Source organism: Myxocyprinus asiaticus, chromosome 40 (assembly GCF_019703515.2).
Source record: "Myxocyprinus asiaticus isolate MX2 ecotype Aquarium Trade chromosome 40, UBuf_Myxa_2, whole genome shotgun sequence".
Classification (NCBI taxonomy): domain Eukaryota; kingdom Metazoa; phylum Chordata; class Actinopteri; order Cypriniformes; family Catostomidae; genus Myxocyprinus; species Myxocyprinus asiaticus.
The window spans coordinates 1,828,757-1,847,715 of NC_059383.1; the positions used below are offsets into that span (position 1 = coordinate 1,828,757).

Genomic DNA, 18,959 nt, shown 5'->3' on the forward strand with positions numbered 1-18,959 from the left:
AACCATTGCTCTAATCTTCTGCTACCAGACACACTGCATCTAAAGTAAAGAGAGTCTTGGGATTTATTTACAGAAGTTCAATGGGCTGATGTGAAAATAAAGGAAAAAATAATATTGTGTTATCCTGCATCTAGTTTTTTACAGATATGATTTATCCTGGTACCGACTACTGAAATGTTGACCAACCCGAGCTATGGCACAGTTGCTGCAACCATAAAAGCCAAAACTTAACTCATTATAGAGACATCAAGAAAATCTGTTCCCCTCTCATGATTTAAATGAATATTTATAGAAACTGTTACACAGACAGAGTTTGTTTTCATTGCAAACATTTATTACAATTTATGATGCAAACAATGTTATCTCTCATAAATGGAACAGATTATGGAATGAACGATGATACATGGAGGGACAGTACAGAAAATCTAAATCATTGATGTATGTGCCATTCCATTAGAGCTCAACGGAACAGGAGCATGAAGACGCACCCATGGCATTTCATCCTGCGGCAGATGCTTTTGCACTCTGTTTGTTTGTAAAACAAAACAAAAAAAAAAAAAAATATTATATATATATATATATATATATATATATATATATATATATATATATATATATATATATCTATCTCTATATATCTATCATGGAACAAGGCATGCATAATAGTTTTTTTTTAATTTATTTTTTTATCCACATTGATCAAATTAAGAGCTATTCAAGACAGATAAAAAAAAATCCATGTATGGCATTTCTATAAATTACATATGGTCCATGTCATTAATAACTGTGCGTGAGTATTTCTCACACCAGCACTCACCCTGCGCTGTTTCAGGGCAAGATCTGTTATGCAGCTACAGAATGGCTTTAAACGGCAACATTTTATTTGTGCCTCAACTAGATTTTCCACTTTTCACTATCTTGTTACTATTTGTTAGCAGTTAAATATCATAATCTATGTATTTGTGTGAAAGCCCCACCCTGACAAACCCAAAAATGATATTCTTCCATTTACTCTGCCCTGCAGTTTATTGCCATAACTTTCTGGAATTCCATAACATAATTCAAAAGGAACAACTTAAAGGTCTGTATCCATTAAAAGAGACTTTGGGAATGACATTCTGAATGTGGCAGTACAAGTTCCAAAGTTGCTGAAAGAAAAACTGATATGCAATTCAGACTGACCACACTGATGGACTGTATTGGCACAGACAGTCACAACTTTATCTTAAAGTCTGAGGACTGTGGCCACATGTGATAGGAAGTGAAACACTGGAGAAAAGTCAAAGCATTTCCCGTTTGAAGTATGTATTGTGATGTGTACAGTTACATTGGGGTTGCCAGTACACGTGTAGCATCATTTACAGTCGCTGCATGATTTTTACAGCTCCACATGAGAGAACAGACAACAGATGAATGGCAAAACATCAAATTACAGCGTAAATAAAAGTGGCATAAATGCAAAGATTCATGGTTTTGGATTTAGCACATTTGCAGAATCATTTCTAGTTATTTTCTTAAGAACTAATGTGAGAAAAGAGTAGTTGAACCGAACGCTCGTGTCCAATAACAGTCTATTGGAGTCGAGTAGCTGTGTGTTTCTGAGAGTGAAGGCAGGCTGTCTGTCTGTGTGTGTGTGTGTGTGTGTGTGTGTGTGTGTGTGTGTGTGTATTGTTCTAGTCGATGTACTGTGAAAGCCAGCGGAAGCCCTCGCCGTAGCCCTGTCTCTTCAGCACACTGCACATAAACACCTCCAGTGGTCTCGTGTTCAGCTCTTTGAGGGGGACGTTGCCCTGAAAAACATGAAACCACCATAAGACATTCACACAATGCACAAGTTCCTCCTCCTGATAATAGATACACGTTCCTAAAGGGCTCATCTTAAACTTGTTTCCCTCACAGATCACTCAGAGTGTTAGCAAAACATCTGAATTTAGTTTTTCATAACTATTTTCACTCTCTATGACCCTTACAATTAAAAGGTCTGTTATTTGCTATTGTGCCTTTATAGAACGCACCCTTCACATGTGATGAGTAACAGTGCTTGGCTGCATTCACACGAGTTTCCTGTCAAATCCAATGTCATTTTTTACTGCCACATTAATCAATAACAGCCACTCTACAAAGATACATTAGATTTTAAGACAAGATTTTAACACCATCTTTAGCACAAACATTTTTTTCCTGTGGTACAGAATTGGCATATGGTAACATTTAGCAAAATTGTATTTTCCCTTTAATTGGAAAAATGTTTACATTGTTGAAACAATTCATTCATACCATCAAGGGATTATAGAGTGAAAAACCTGAGAGAGCACGATTCAACTGAACATTTTCCATTATTTAACACTTCGTTTACAGCACCACATCAGAGACAGAGACAATCAACTTCTGAGACGGAGCACTTGTATTAAAATGAATGGGAGAAATTGGAACGCCATTATGGCAAATGTAGAGACACCCACCTTGCAGGTAAAAGAGCCAGTAACCTTTTAAATAAGGACCTATCAGTCTAATCGGGAACGCGTATTCGCATTAGCTGGACCAGCCTGAAAATGTTTGTTTTTTGCCGTGATCTGAGATTATGTAGAACTATTTATGATTTCATTGTTGACAGATTTCACTGCTGATTTGAAATATGTTCTTTGATAGTAATCTTGACCAGCCGTTTTGGAGATTTCAGTCTTTCCCCATTCAAGTAGATAGGAGTTGCACTTGTATGAAGATACTCTGAGAAGCTGAAAAACAAGTTTTCAGCTAACGACCCTGCATCAGTGTGGAGTGGCATGAAACAACTCACAAATTACAGGACTCCTACCCCCAACCCTGTAGGGAACCAACAACTGGCTGACGACCTGAATGTGTTCTACTGCAGATTTGAAAGGCCCAATCTCACACCCCACACCCACTCTGACCTTCACTTCAAACAAACACCAACACCTCCTGCAACCCTCCTGCTACTCTAGATCTGTGAAGATGATGTGAGCCGTGTCTTTCGGAAACAAAAGACAAGGAAGGCTTCAGGCCCAGATGGCGTCTCACCAGCGAGTCTTCAATCCTGTGCTAACCAGCTGGCCCCCATCTTCACACAGATCTTCAATAGATCACTGGAGCAGTGTGAAGTCCCATGCTGCTTCAAAAAAAAAAATCACAGGACTTCACAGGACTTAATGACTACAGACCTGTCACCCTGACGTCTGTGGTCATGAAATCATTTGAGAGACTGGTGTTGGCCCACCTGAAGAACATCACTGGACCCTTTCTAGATCCCCTTCAATTTGCTTAGAGCAAGCAGGTCTGTGGATGATGCAGTCAACATCATATCCTGCAACATCTGGACAGACCAGGGACATATGCAAGGATCCTTTTTGTGGACTTCAGTTCAGCTTTCAACACCATCATCCCAGCTACACTCCAGAATAAATTACACCAACTCTCTGTTCCCATGTCTATCTGTCAGTGGATTACCAGCTTTCTGACGGACAGGCAGCAGCTTGTGAGACAGGGGTAACTCACTTCTAGCACCTGTACAATCAGCACTGGTGCCCCCCAGGGATGTGTGCTCTCCCCACTACTCTTCTCCCTCTACACCAGTGACTGCATCGCCAAGAACCCCTCCGTCATGCTCCTGAATTTGCAGACGACACCAGTGTCAGTGTCATCGGCCTCATCCGAGATGATGAGGAGTCTGCATACAGAAGGGAGGTTGAACAGCTGGCTGTCTGGTGCAGTCAAAACAACCTTGAGCTGAACACGCTCAAAACGATGGAGATGATTGTGGACTTTAGGAGGAACACCCCAACACTGACCCCCCTCACCATTCTAAACAGCACTGTGGCAGCAGTGGAGTCATTCAGGTTCCTGGGAACTACCATCTCACAGGACCTGAAGTGGGAGACCCACATTGACTCCACTGTGAAAAAGGCCCAGCAGAGGTTGTACTTCCTTCGCCAGCGGAGGAAATTCAACCTGCCACAGGCGCTGCTGATACAGTTTTACTCAGCAGTCATCGAGTCTGTCCTCTGCACTTCAATAACTGTCTGGTTTGGTTCAGCTACGAAATCAGACAGAAGACTACAAAGGACAGTTCGGAATGCTGAGAGGATTATTGGTTGCCCCCTGCCCCCCCTTCAAGAAGTATACACTTCCAGAGCGAGGAAAAAGTCTGGAAAAATCACTCTGGACCCCACTCACCCTGCCCACTACTTTTCTGAACTGTTGCCTTCTGGCCGACGCTTCAGAGCTCTGAGCACCAGAACCGTCAGGCACAGGAACAGTTTTTTCTCTCAGGCTATCTATCTCATGAACAGTTAAATTGCTCCACTGAGCAATAACTATGTGCAATACACAGTTTAGTCTTTCTTATATTTATCCAACCTCTTCTGCCATTTCATTCCTCTGAGAGAGAGAAAAAAACAAACAAACAAAAAAAAAAAACATTTGCACTGTACATAACAGATTGTATTAGATTTGCACTACCCATGTGTATGTGTGTATGTATGTACAGTGCATCCGGAAAGTATTCACAGCGCTTCACTTTTTCCACATTCCACAGCCTTATTCCAAAATGGATTAAATTCATTATTTTCCTCAAAATTCTACAAACAATACCCCATAATGACAACGTGAAAGAAGTTTGTTTGAAATCTTTGCAAATGTGTATATATATATATATATATATATATATATATATATATATATATATATATATATATATATATGTATATATATATATATATAAAATAAATAAATAAAAAAAATCACATGTACATAAGTATTCACAGCCTTTGCTCAATACTTTGTTGAAGCACCTTTGGCACCAATTACAGCCTCAAGTCTTTTCGAGTATGATGCTACAAGCTTGGCACACCTATTTTTTGGCGGTTTCTCCCATTCTTCTTTGCAGGACCTCTCAAGCTCCATCAGGTTGGATGGGGAGCGTCGGTGCACAACCATTTTCAGATCTCTCCAGAGATGTTCAATTGGGTTCAAGTCTGGGCTCTGGCTGGGCCACTCAAGGACATTCACAGAGTTGTCCCGGAGCCACTCCTTTGTTATCTTGGCTGTGTGCTTAGGGTCGTTGTCCTGTTGGAAGATGAACCTTCGCCCCAGTCTGAGGTCCAGAGCGCTCTGGAGCAGGTTTTCATCAAGGATGTCTCTGTACATTGCTGCATTCATCTTTCCCTCGATCCTGACTAGTCTCCCAGTTCCTGCCGCTGAAAAATATCCCCACAGCATGATACTGCCACCACCATGCTTCACTGTAGGGATGGTATTGGCCAGGTGATGAGCGGTGCCTGGTTTCCTCCAGACATGACGCTTGCCATTCAGGCCATATAGTTCAATCTTTGTTTCTCATGGTCTGAGAGTCCTTCAGGTGCCTTTTGGCAAACTCCAGGCAGGCTGTCATGTGCCTTTTACTGAGGAATGGCTTCCGTCTGGCCACTCTACCATACAGGCCTGATTGGTGGAGTGCTGCAGAGATGGTTGTTCTTCTGGAAGGTTCTCCTCTCTCCACAGAGAAATGCTGGAGCTCTGTCAGAGTGACCGTCGGGTTCTTGGTCACCTCCCTGACTAAGGCCCTTCTCCCCCAATCGCTCAGTTTGGCCAGGTGGCCAGCTCTAGGAAGAGTCCTGATGGTTCCATTTGCGGATGATGGAGGCCACTGTGCTCATTGGGACCTTCAATGCTGCAGACATTTTTCTGTACACTTCCCCAGATCTACAATCCTGTCTCGGAGGTCTACAGACAATTCCTTGGACTTCATGGTTTGGTTTGTGTTCTGACATGCACTGTTAACTGTGGGACCTTATATAGACAGGTGTGTGCCTTTCCAAATCATGTACAATCAACTGAATTTACCACAGGTGGACTCCAATCAAGTTGTAGAAACATCAAGGATGATCAGTTGAAACAGGATGCACCTGAGCTCAATTTTGAGTGTCATGGCAAAGGCTGTGAATACTTATGTACATGTGATTTTTTTTTTCGTTTTTTATTTTTAATAAATTTGCAAATATTTCAAACAAACTTCTTTCATGTTGTCATTATGGCATATTGTTTGTAGAATTTTGAGGAAAATAATGAATTTAATCCATTTTGGAATAAGGCTGTAACATAACAAAATGTGTAAAAAGTGAAGCGCTGTGAATACTTTCCGGATGCACTGTATGTGTGTGTCTGTATGTATGTGTATAATTAGTTTTATTTTTTATTATTATCTATGTCTTGCTGCTGTTTTTGTATTGTTGTACACTGGAAGCTCCTGTCACCAAGACAAATTCCTTGTATGTGTAAGCATACTTGGCAATAAAGCTGATTCTGATTCTTGTTTACACTGAAAAATAGCTGCACAGGAACATTCTAAAGATGGCCAAAGTGTGACCAGACTTGTCTTGAAAGGGACTTTGACAACGACCAATGGAGTCCAATTCACAAACGAATGACTCTTATTAAGTGCTGCTTCTAATCAATCGGTAGAGACAGTCTATAGAGGATACAGACTACGGCTGGGCAATGGGACTTTGTAATCGGATATCAACGATATCTTACAAAGATCCCGATGCTGATTGAGACATTCAGTTGACAGACGATGATCGACAATATCGGGAAATGGCAAAACCATGGATCTGGGAAGTCAGTAAATATATTAAAGAGCACCTATTATGATTTTTCAAATATTACCTTTCATGTAGTGTGTTATATAGCTGTTTGTGAATGTACAAAAAGTCTGCAAAGTTTCAAAAATCAAAGTGCACGACAAATGGAGTTATTGACTCCCAAAAGAAAGAACCGATTCTGAACACCTCAAACGAGTCGTTAGTAATTCCAGGCTTACTTCCTGTACTAACCTATGTAATTTGGTAACAAAAAACCCGCCTCTGGGCTTCATTGGCTGCTCGCAAACAGCTTTGACCCACCCTCAAACACTGCACTAAGTGGTAGACAAATCATAACAGACTGGGACATCTGACAAATCAGAGCAGAGTAGGCTCTCGGAAAGGAGGAGTTTAGAATGAATCCTTTAGAATGGATCATTGAACGAGTCATTTGTTTGACACTGGGAAAAAAAGGTAATGCAATTTAAATTATGAGCAAATTAAAGTGTTTTTTTGACCTTGGATGCATGTAAATCTATTGTATGAGACCTTAAACAAAATTAGGCACATTTAAAAACCATAATAGGTGCTCTTTAAACAGTAGCCCAGGGTGCAAAACTAGCACCCGCCACCTGCAAAATGTGATGAGGCTGAATCCAGTTTGCAAGCTCCTGGTCCAAATGTATTTCATGCGTGGGTAATTTTGCTCATCTACCTGCAACAGTCGGACAACCTGTAAGACGTCTCAGAGTGACACATGACAAGAAATGCTGTTTGTCACACGCTTGAAGAAACACACTTTATTATATTTTTAAGAACTGACAAAAGAAAAGCCGTCAATGCTTGTGTCTGATTCACTGTTTGTTCAGAGGCGTGCAGCACGAGCCTGTCTTGTGGAACAAGCGCATGTAAAGAGTTATCACTCTTTTTTTCTATGTTTCTTTCATATGAAAACTGTTTGCAAGAATAATGTCATCAATAAGAATGCTGCAAATGATATCCGATCATTTCGGGAGGTGCTGAGAGTTTAGTTTGCTTTATTTCCATGGAGCAGTTCGCTCTTACACATTGTGAACGCAACTCTGCAGGTTCAGTAATCAATATCTTTGTATTAAAGAAACAAAGACGAAAGTGATTAAATCATAAAATAATGCAAGACACGTTCACCTTGAACCTAAAATGTAGTTATATTCTCTTTTCTTTAGGCAGCATTAACTGATTTACCAAAATGCAATACTAACACAAATTCAATAAGAGCACACATTAGGCAGCATTATTTTGGGAACACAAGGGAATTCATTAGGCTTATTTATTATGATTATTATTATCTTTACACTTATAATTATTTTTAGTTCTTAATCTCTAGGCTATTAGTAATTTTCCACCTGTTGTCACTGACTGATACTTGCGTGATGGCAAATGGGGCCGTTGGAGATGGTAAATGTTTGGACTTTGGGAGGTGGTTAAATACTATTTTTTCTTTGTTATTTTAATTGCTTTTTTCGTTTAAAGTGTAATTTGAATTTAGAAATGTCTTTTTTTTTTGTTGTTTCAATAAGTGAATTAAATTTTTAAAGCAAAATCAATAAAGCAAAAATATTCACCAACCCTCGGCAGGGGGGTTGGGACAAATCGTAATGCTTAATATGGCAGCGGTCACCGCCTCACGTACAGTAGCATGAGAAATAGCATTTTTTGGGAGATTTGAGCAACATTTATGATACCATTTTTGTGTGAAATTATTCCTCATTTTATGAATTGCTGAAATGTAATGTTGACAAACAGTTTGGGAGATTGCAGTTTTCAACATTCAAGTCAATAGAGAGTAAGCCCAGAAACCATTTGACCACTGATGTAACCAATATGAATATCAAGTGACGTGACTTTCCTCAAAGGAACTTTGGATCTTATTAATTGGCTCAAAAACTGAGTTTTCAGTCTGAATTAAGTGAACGAATTACACACTGAATCAGAGTGGCTACTAAATTAACATTCGACAGACTTTAGTTTAGTATTCGTATAGTAAACACTGGATCATATCAACATCTGCAGTATTTCAGTGCCACAATGTAAGAAATGGTAATCTAAGGCCTGTTTCACACTGCACGACAAGCAGAGTGTACGCGTAACTACAGCAGCAGACACGTGATGAGCTTACACTGACAGAGCTGCCGCTCAATACAGAAAATAATGAATATTTCCTTTAATAACTCACACAAATGATAAAATGATTATCTGGAGCTGACCATTGAGAATTACTACAAACATGTTTGTCATGAAATGTAATTTTCCCAAACCAAAGTTGTAAGCTGCTGGGTTCTTCAGTTTTAATGAACAGAAAGTGTGTGTGCCTGTCAATGCATGTGGAACTTGCAGCAAGCCCAACAAATGTCTGATTTCAAACAACAGTGGCGTAGTTTGCTCCAGTATTTCATATTGCTTCATTAAAGGCTATCTTGCAAAAGATAATGTGGTTAAATATGTTTTTAGTGCATTTTCACTGTATTTTCAGCTGGGTTCAGTGCACTATGCACAGCAAACAATAGAGTCAGCACCAAAACTCTGGGACACTCCTGAGATGTGCGTTACCAGTGTGAATACTCTAACCCAGTGTTTCTCAATTATTTCCTGGAGTACCACTAACACTCTCCTTTATCTGACACATCTGGTTCTACTGATTAGCTCATTATTAGAGTGTCAAATAAGACAGACATCCAAAATGTGTACTGTTAGTGGTAGGATAGGATTGAGAAACACTGCTCTAACCTATTAACATTGGTGGCAAAAAAGTAAAAAAAAAAAAAAAAAAGATGTGCTTTGGCTGGTGGTGTGAAACAGGCCTAATACCCCAAAGCATCCACACCTAGATTAACAGCATTGAACCGTGTCACTGTACTGACTGCACAAGAGGTGCGGTGTCTTACCTTGCCTGTTGTCTGACCGTACAGTCCAAAGATCTCACGCAGTTTCTCCTCACTGATGGCCTCAGGTTTGTCAATCTTGTTGCCAAGGATCAAGATAGGCACATTTCCAATGGTTTCATCTGTCATGAGTGCCTGGGATTCAAATACAAATTCAGCTATGACATCATGTTCATTAGTACATAACGAGTATTGATAATACTGCTGAAGTGACTCACGTCCAGCTCTGTTTTAGATTCGGCCAGTCTTTCGTGATCTGCGCAGTCAACGAGGAATACGATGCCGTTGATGGCAGGGAGGTAGTTCTTCCACACACGTCGAGCTGTTCAGAATGATACAACAGAGCCGTCAGCACACGAGCCAGCTCATTCAGTTATACATGAGGTGTGATACTCACCCTGAGCATGACCCCCCAGGTCAAAGGTCGTGAAGGTCATGCCAGCAATCGTCAACTCTTCAGAGGCTAAAAAAACAAAAACAAAAAAATTCAAGCAATTAATGATTCTAAAAATAACTCAATGCTGGAAATTCCTCATGCATCTGGTTCGTTTCTCTGAAAGACCCCATGAAAACAAAATTGGACTTGTGTCATTTAGTCCAGGGGCTTCAAAATTTACCCACAAATATGATGAAGGCAGTTATACATTTGTTCATGTATACGAAAATATATCTTTTTCAAAGATCCGTTTATACTGTGTGAGAAAAATAGCCAGTGTGATTTCATTAAGACAACGTGGTGTTCGCAAAATTTAATTATTGGCTTTTATATTGTCAATGTACTAAAGACAAAAGCAATGATTAAAATATTATTAAGTACATTGTATTAAGTTGTCGGTATCTTTTTTTCTGGCCACTATTAAAGTAACAGTACAATGAAATGTAAACATGAAGAAAAAACATTTTCAATTTAACCCTTGTGCTGTTGAAATGTTTTACCTAATTTTGTGTTCCCGGTCAAAAATGACCGGCCTATTAAAAAAAGTGTATAAATCTCTCGTTATGCTATATTATCACCAAATATTGGATTAGATCTTTTTGTAAACTTGTTTTCTTTCAATTAGCACAGTGTGGGGGTGGAGGCGTGGTTGAGCGCCGGCTTATGAATGGAGAGCGAGATCGGGAGATGAGAATTGTGAGGATCATCACCTGTCAATGATTGTCTCTAACAGCTGTTTGTCATTGCAGTGAAAGTGGGAGATGGTTTTAAGAGCAAGCCAGATGCCAGTCAAGGGGGTTAAAGACACACAGCAGAGTGCTGTGTACACGTTATGATATGCTGAAAAGCGAATTTGTATTGAGAAAAATAAATACCCTTTTGAGATGTATTTCGCTGCCTCCCACTTCCTCCTTGAGTTAAAGAACCCTTCACAGTGGTGCTGAAACCCGGGATTTAAGGAGGAAGAACGCCGCCAGTGAAGCCTCGCCTCTGGAGGGAGTGTTCAAGATTCTCGCCAGCATCCACCAGTCCCAGCATCAGGCCCTCCTCAAGCTGGACACAGAGCAGAAGCAGCAGTTCATCGCACTCCTCAAGGCCCAAGAGGAGGAACAGCAGGTGCTCCGGAGCTTACCATCTCCCGCTGTGACCCCGGACCCTGCGACTGCCCCGTCCCAGGTTCTGCTCGTCAAGATGAGTCCGAAAGATGATCTGGAGGCCTTCCTGGAGCTTGGGATTGCACAACCCACAAGTTTCCCCTATCCCTCTCCGCTCTCACCCCCAGACTGGTGAATCCGCCACCGCGGGCGGGAAGTCTGGGCCAGTTTGCTGAAGCTGCGGGGAGCCTGGTCATTTCCAGGACCAGTGCCCGGTGATGGAGGTGAGATCGCCCCTGATCAAGCTGGAACATACCGCATACCTGTATTAAGGTGGGTACATATCAAGCCTTGGTGAATTCAGGTTGTAATCAAACCTCCTTTCACCAATGCTTGGTTCAGTCCAAGGCTTTGGATACAAGCCAGTGGGTGAAGGTAAGGTGTGTGCACGGGGATATGCAAAATTATCCTGTAGTGATGGTCACTATTCAATTTCAGGACAAAAACAGCGTCGAGGCTGCAGTTAATTCCCGCCTCACCCATCCACTAATTTTGGGAACTAATTGTTGGCATTTACTACCTTATGAAGGGGAATGTGTGTGGATGGGTCCTGCAACAAAGAATATCGATGTGTGGTGTGTGACTTGCTGGCTGGGGAGGTGGAGCCAGGGCAGTCTACATCAGCTCTATTCCAGGAGGACATAAGGGAGGGGGAAGTCCAGCCCTTAGAGGATTCCCTGCTAGGGATTTCCCCTCTGGAGCAGATGCGAGACGAGACCCTTAGGCATGCCTTTGATCAAGTGGAAGTGATTGATGGTCAACTCCTCCGGCCAGACATTGCACTCGCATATCCGTATTGTTCTATTATTAAGGATCGGTTGTATCAAGTGACACAGGATGCTCAGACAAAAGGAATATACAACTCAACTGTTAGTACCGAAGAGCCTTCGGGAAATGTTATTCCAGACGGCTCATTATAATCCGATGGTGGGTCACTAAGGGCAGGGAAAAACATACTGTCTGATGGCCCACTTCTATTGGCCGCGCATTCACGGGGATGTTCACAGGTGGTGTGCAGCATGTCGTGATTGTCGGTTGGTGAATCCCACGGCCACCCTAAAAGCACCATTGTGCCCCCTTCCACTGATCGAGATTCCCTTAGAGAGAATTGGTATGGACCTCGTCGAGCCATTAGAGCGGACGGCACACAGACGTCGCTTTGTGTTGGTTCTGGTGGACTATGCAACGTGATATCTGGAACCAGTGCCACTGCGCAACATTTCAGCACATTGTGTTGGAGGCACTCTTCAGAATAATCTCCCGAGTGGGGATTCCAAAAGAAATCCTCACTGATCCAGGCACGAAATTTATGTCACGTACACTATGCACACTGTACGAATTATTGGGGATTAAATTGATTCGGACCAGCGTCTACCACACCCAAATGGACGGCTTGGTCGAATGATTTAATCAGACACTAAAGAATATGATTCGTAAGATTGTGCAAGGCAACGCTCGAAATTGGGACAAGTGGCTCAAACCCCTATTATTTGCAGTACGGGAGGTACTCTGGGTTCTCCCCATTTGAATTATTGTACGGCATCAACCGCACAGCGTGCTCGACATCCTACGGGAAAATTGGGAGGAGGGACCTTCAAACAGCAAAAACGAAGTTCAATACGTTCTTGACCTGAGAGCAAAACTCCATACACTGTGGCAATTAACACAGGAGAATTTGCTCCAGGCTCAAAAACATCACAGCCAGCTGTATAATGGGGTACACGGCTACGGGAGATAAAGTGACTGGGCCAGCCCGGTGGTGCTGGTTCCGAAGAGTGATGGTTTGGTCCGGTTCTGTGTGGATCATAGAAAAGTCAATGTGGTGTCTAAATTTGATGCGTACCCAATACCTCGGATTGATGGACTGCTCGATCGGTTAGGCGCGGCTTGCTTTTATTAGACACTGGATTTGACAAGGGGATATTGGCAGATCCCCTTAACTCCCATGTCCCGCGAAAAAAAAAAAAAGCATTTTCCCCACCAGTTCCAACACCAATTCATGACCCCTCCGTTCTGTTTGTTCGGGGGCCCCGGCTACGTTTCAGCACCTTATGGATAGAGTCCTCATACAGCACTCTGCTTACACCGCTGCCTATCTGGATGACATCATTATATACAGTAATAACTGGCAGTGGCATATGGAGCATCTGAGGGCTGTTCTGAGGTCATTGCGACGTGCGTGACTCATGGCAAACCCCAAAAAGTGCACAATTGTACGGGTGGAAGTACGGTATCTGGGGTTCCACTTGGGCCACAGGCAGGTGCATCCCCAAATTGATAAAATGGCAGCAGTTGCGGCCTGCCTGAGACCCAAGACCAAAAAGGAGGTGAGACAGTTCCTAGGGCTGGCTGGCTACTATAGAAATTTGTGCCTAATTATTTGGACGCCACCAGCCTGCTGACTGTTCTCAATAGAAAGGGAGAACCAGACCCAGTCCAGTGGATGGAGCAGTGGGAACAGGCTTTTAAAGGTGAAAGCTGTGCTTTGTGGTGGGCCGTTGTTACATTCTCCTGATTTTTCTCTCCCTTTTGATTTTCAGACCGACGTGTCGGACAGGGGGGTTGGGAGCCATGTTGTACTGGCTCACTATGGCTGCTGTCGCATCATCCAGGTGGATGTAGTGGTTGAGGAGAGTCCCTTGTTCACTGTGTAAAGCGCTTTGAGTGTAGTGTCAGAAAAGCGCTAAATAAATGTAATGTTCATTCATTCATTGTCCCAGATGGTTGAGGGAGAGGAGCGCCCGGTGCTGTACATTAGCCGGAAACCTTCGGTGAGAGAGGCGAGGTACAGCACCATTGAGAAAGTGTGTCTGGCCATCAAGTGGGCAGTCCTCACCCTTCAGTACTACCTCCTGGGACAGGCGTTCACCCTCTGTTTGGACCACGCCCTGCTCCAGTGGCTCCATCGCATGAAGGATACCAACGCGCGGATCACCCGTTGGTATCTGGCTCTTCAGCCATTTAAGTTTGAGGTGGTCCACAGGCCGGGGGCTCAGATGGCTGTTGCGGACTTCCTCTCCAGAAGTTGGATCTTGCCATCTCCCACTTCCTCCTTGCAGAGAGTTAAAGAACCTGTCACACGCAGGTTTTGTATTTCTTTTTGGAGCATACTGATCATAGGTCTCATTGACCTGAGCTTATGCACCTCAGTTTTTGAGTGAAAAAAATATTTGTGGATAATTTTGGCAATATTAAATAAAATATAAAAACATGCTGTACTATTTATCACACTAGTGTGCTTTAAAGTTTAACCAGGAAGTTTGTCAAAAATGACCCGGCCATTGAAAATGAATGGGGGAGATCAAAAATAAGAGAAAAATTGAGCGTTCAGGAGGATGTTCATCATGTTCATATTCACATATGTGCATGTGTGATTGCAAACATAAATGCTTCGGACCTGTTCACGTGTGCGTACACACACACACACACACACACACACACACACACACACACGCTCACAAACTCTGAGTATTACATGTTTTCTTTTTCAGAGATTAACTTTATCCTACCCTGAAATGCATCCAACATCCATCCAACATTACCACACACACACCAGAACTGTCTTTGCCCCACAGTGACCCCTCTCCAATAGAATCTTTCTTTGATGATCTTTCTATCATCAAGCATTGTGTTCCAAATGCAGAGCACACACTTGCAAGGCACATGCAAAAAGCAATTGTCAGTCATGTGCATGAGGACACAAAACTACCATGTGTTCATTGATTTGGTTTGTTGTTGAACAGAAATATGATGTGTTGGTATTTTTGTTCCATGAAATGGGTTCATGTGTGCTTTCATTTGCTGTTGCACATTGCCAGTCTTTCGCTCATCGGGAAGAGTGCACACACCTGATGGCTCATTAGATAAATGTTAAGCAGGTGAGACTTCTACTCGCAGAGCAAACGGATGGAACAGTACATACAAGATGCTTGATAGATTTAAATAATAATCCCGCTATTTGTGCTGCTTTATCACCTGTGGTGAGGAAAGGAGAAGCTGACATCTGCACTCACAGAAGCATCTCATGTATTCAATAACTACACAATCTGTAGTTATAGTTAAAATAAAAAATAAAAAGGCCTCGGATAGATTTATTCGAATTAAAAATTGAATACTATTAAATAAAAATGATTAACAATGCTTTAAACAAAGTTATTTAACTAAATGTTGAATTTAATAGTTTTGTGTTTTGAAAACTTTTTCTTTCATTTATTTTCTTGCGTAAAGAGGTCAGTGTTTATCACTTTGTATGATGACAATATAGCCATACAAAGGCTGTAAATACACTGTAAACCAACAAAACAGTCCCTTGATTTGAGTGTGGATTTTGTAGTTACTGCAATTGTCTCAAAACCTGATTATAGTTGAGCGTCAAAATGTGAAGTTACTGTGTTTTGCCTTTGCACAGCAGAAAATCAATAAGAAAATGTAGATGTATCAGCAATCGTTCTGAAAGCGGATCGTGATTCCCAGAATCAGATGGAATTGTGAGGTGCCTAAAGATTCCCGACCCTAGATTGAAGCTCATGAAGTGTTGTACAATCGGAATAAAAATTACAACTCCCAAATGCATCTACGCTGTGCAATAGTTCCGTTTCACACTGCGATTGGCTGCTTTTCAACCCTTCAGTCAACCGAGCAAGCATGAAAAACTTGAGATGTTTTAGTCAGCTTGAATGTAATGAAAAGCATACGATTTTACTATAAGTTGAACGTTTACAGAGTCTGGCCAACTGAAATATGCAGCATCTGATTGTTGTACATTGTGTGACAGGAACATTAACTGTGTTCAGCAGAGCAGATGTCAATTTAGAGTTCTTAAATACATTTAGGACTACACTTCAAAGACTGAACATTGTGTTTTTGTATATTTATGTTCACAAGGTGAAACAGGTTAACAATAACGTTACCATCTCTAAAAAAAAAAAAGAAAAAAAAAAGTGAACTACAACTGTGCTCCTAAATTTGACTGTGCTCCTAATTTATTTTTATTAGGATCACAAGTGCTCCTAAAAAAAAGGTAAGCATAGAGCCCTGACGTTCTCTAGAATCAGAATGTCCCTCCCCCTAATACCACCTGCCTCGGAACAGCAATAGCAAGAAGAAAATCATGGTTCATGGCTGTGTCGTAAACTAAAGGCTGTCAGCAATTCAATATGTTCCTGTTTCAGTAGGAAATAGGTCAGCAAGGACAGAAAACTGTGCTCGTCAAGAGGTCTTTGATGGTGAAGAGCTAATCAGACCGGCAGTGACAGTTTTTAATATGGTACCGTTAGGCCTGTCGCAATTATTAAATAATCGTGTGATCGCGGTTATTTGAGACAACTGCGATTATTGGGCATTCAAGTTCCTATGCCATTTTAATGCTCAAATAAGGGAATTTTAAGTGAATATACTGTATTAATGCCATGAACGGCATGTTTGTGTGTTATTCAGTTGAACTCCGAGTCTGAGCGTCACTGAGCCGCACTGCAGAGGTCAACAAGCTCCTGTCCTGAAGAGCGTGTGAAGCGTTCTGATGCGTGCGCTGTCAGAAGAGGCTTGTGCCAAACTCCCACGAAAATATAATCAAACAAGTATAAACTATGATAGTGAACGCAAAGCACTCCAATTTCAATTTAAACGATCGTGTAATGGCAAATGTTCCTGGTTCATACACACAGTGAAAATGAGGAGATGACGCACACTTTATTTCTGTGGAGTGATAAAGTGATTTGCCTGATCACAAATAAGTGCTCATGGGTTTAATCAGAGCAACATTTACAAGAAATAACATGTGAAAGTAAAGAAATTAGGAAAGAAATGTTTTACTATTGCATAATAAAATATAAAAAATTATATTAAAAAAACTATAAAATATATGGAGTTCAAAAAACACATGTAAATGTAAAATTGACCCAAACTAAAGTTTTTAGAAATATTTTGATATTTAAACATTATTTGTCATGTCTTTTATAAGTTTTTAAAGCCTTAAAAGGAGATCATATTTTATTCCTATTTTATTATGTAGGGCTTTACTGGTTGTTTAGATCAGTGTTACTATCAGAAATAATTAATAATTATTTCTTTAGTTATTAATAGAATCTAACTCATTAAAGCCTCATATGGGGCTCCAGTAAATGTAGTGCGCTATGTTCAGGAGCGGGTTTGGTTATTAGCAATAATTAATAATTATCAAAGATAATCATTAATTGTTAACATCGATGAAACTAACACTAGCTAATTGATCCTTCAAATTCAACAATCAAAGATAATTATCAATTATCAAAAATCAATAGAATATTAATAAGGATTAATATCACCGGGGCACCACCCTGGAATCAGGGACTAATAACCAGATAGTAAAACAGTCTCAATATTAGATTGTTCTCTTAGGAAAATCGCCATCCGAAGAATATCGATTTTCAAAAAGAAACAATGAAGGCTTGAATCCGAGCACTGACATCCCCTGTCAGCCTTTGACACAGGTGTATGCAAACAAACCAAAACACTTCTCTTTGTAATATAACGAAGTTTATTTATGCAGTAATATCAATTAATAATTAATACAATGCAATCAATAAACTTCCGACTTACAACTACAAACTAAACAGTGATATGATTAGATACGGTAACCAAAATAATCCTATAACACATGAGAGGAAGGTGTGTGTGAGTGAGAGAGAATGGGTGTGTGTGTGTGTGTGTGTATAAGGAGGGATGCGCACAAAATGGCGGACGTGACTCTCGTGGAGAGTACATCGTGAGATTTCCGGCCAGAGAATATGGCCACGAATGTGTGCGGAGAGAAGCCGGCTAATGGCGTCTGCTTGTACGATAACTTAGGGACAAAGCTGAGCTTTAATCACAAAGTTATCTACTAGCCAAAAGTGTGTGTGTGAGAATGTTTGGAGGGGTCGCGTGTGTGTGGTTAGTACGAGAGAGGGAATAAAATGGCGGCACCAAAGCCGATTTCGCGATCGTGGGAGAGAAAGCAGCTGTTAGTTTATCACTCAGAGACGTGGTGGACGGCTCATAAAACGTTCTGCGGTCTTTGGTTCTTTAATGGATAAACTCAGTGTGCCGGTCTCACCTGCGATGGTAGAAATACACAACAGTCCAATGTGGTTGGACTACAACACAGCAGATCTCATTCGTGATAACCGTACATTAAAGTAATACCTTGGGTATTATTAGCAGCAATGAGCGGACTCGGCGGTCTGTAAACTGTACAAGAAATAACCTTGATACACAAGAATAACACACTATAATATTCTATCTCTGCCCAGACGTAAACCTCTTACTTGAATCATATGAGGACACAGACGAATGTGTGTTCATCCGTCCTTTAACTCCGACTCAGTTCCTCGAGGCTCGGGTGATGATGGGAGGCCGTTTCCTCACTCTGTCGGCAGGCGGTATGGCTGCTGATTCTCAGTGGGCTGGCAGAGAAATCAGCAACTTTGACTTGATTGAAGAGGGAAGAGATGTGTTTCTCTCTTCACTTCTGCAGGCAAAAGGATGAAGATGCGGATTGCTCGGCGGTCTCCTTCGGATCCGTTAGAGTGTTCGGTGGAACACAGAGTAATCTCAACTCGTCCAGTGAGATGGAGATTGTATGGCCACATTTTCAAGTCGGATGTTACTTCCTTGTGCCACGAGGCTACACCTGAGAGCAGCGATGAGCTGCGTCTCCACTCGGCGAGCAAAGTTGCTGGAAGCAATGCCCGGAAGCATCTTAGAGATATTTCTACTGCTGATGACGTCATGGTTGAGGGGCGTTCTGTCATGTGCCTCATCCAATAGGAGTTGAAAGTTCAATCCTTTAGTGTGCAAGGCTTCATGGGATTTGTAGTCTGTTTTGGAATCCCTT

At 41.4% G+C, this 18,959-nt stretch overlaps 1 protein-coding gene across 1 annotated transcript in view; it reads right to left on the minus strand.

The window, feature by feature from the left end:
* Window positions 1–334: 334 nt before the first annotated feature.
* The window catches only part of sar1b (secretion associated, Ras related GTPase 1B), a 34,758-nt gene continuing 16,133 nt past the window's right edge, over window positions 335–18,959 (minus strand). The window contains exons 4-7 of the mRNA XM_051680665.1: window positions 9,915–9,980; window positions 9,736–9,839; window positions 9,521–9,652; window positions 335–1,790 (exon numbers count right to left, since the gene is read on the minus strand). Of these exons, the coding sequence (XP_051536625.1) occupies window positions 1,674–1,790; window positions 9,521–9,652; window positions 9,736–9,839; window positions 9,915–9,980 (419 nt within the window). The 3' untranslated portion in view covers window positions 335–1,673. The remainder of the gene's footprint in view (window positions 1,791–9,520; window positions 9,653–9,735; window positions 9,840–9,914; window positions 9,981–18,959) is intronic.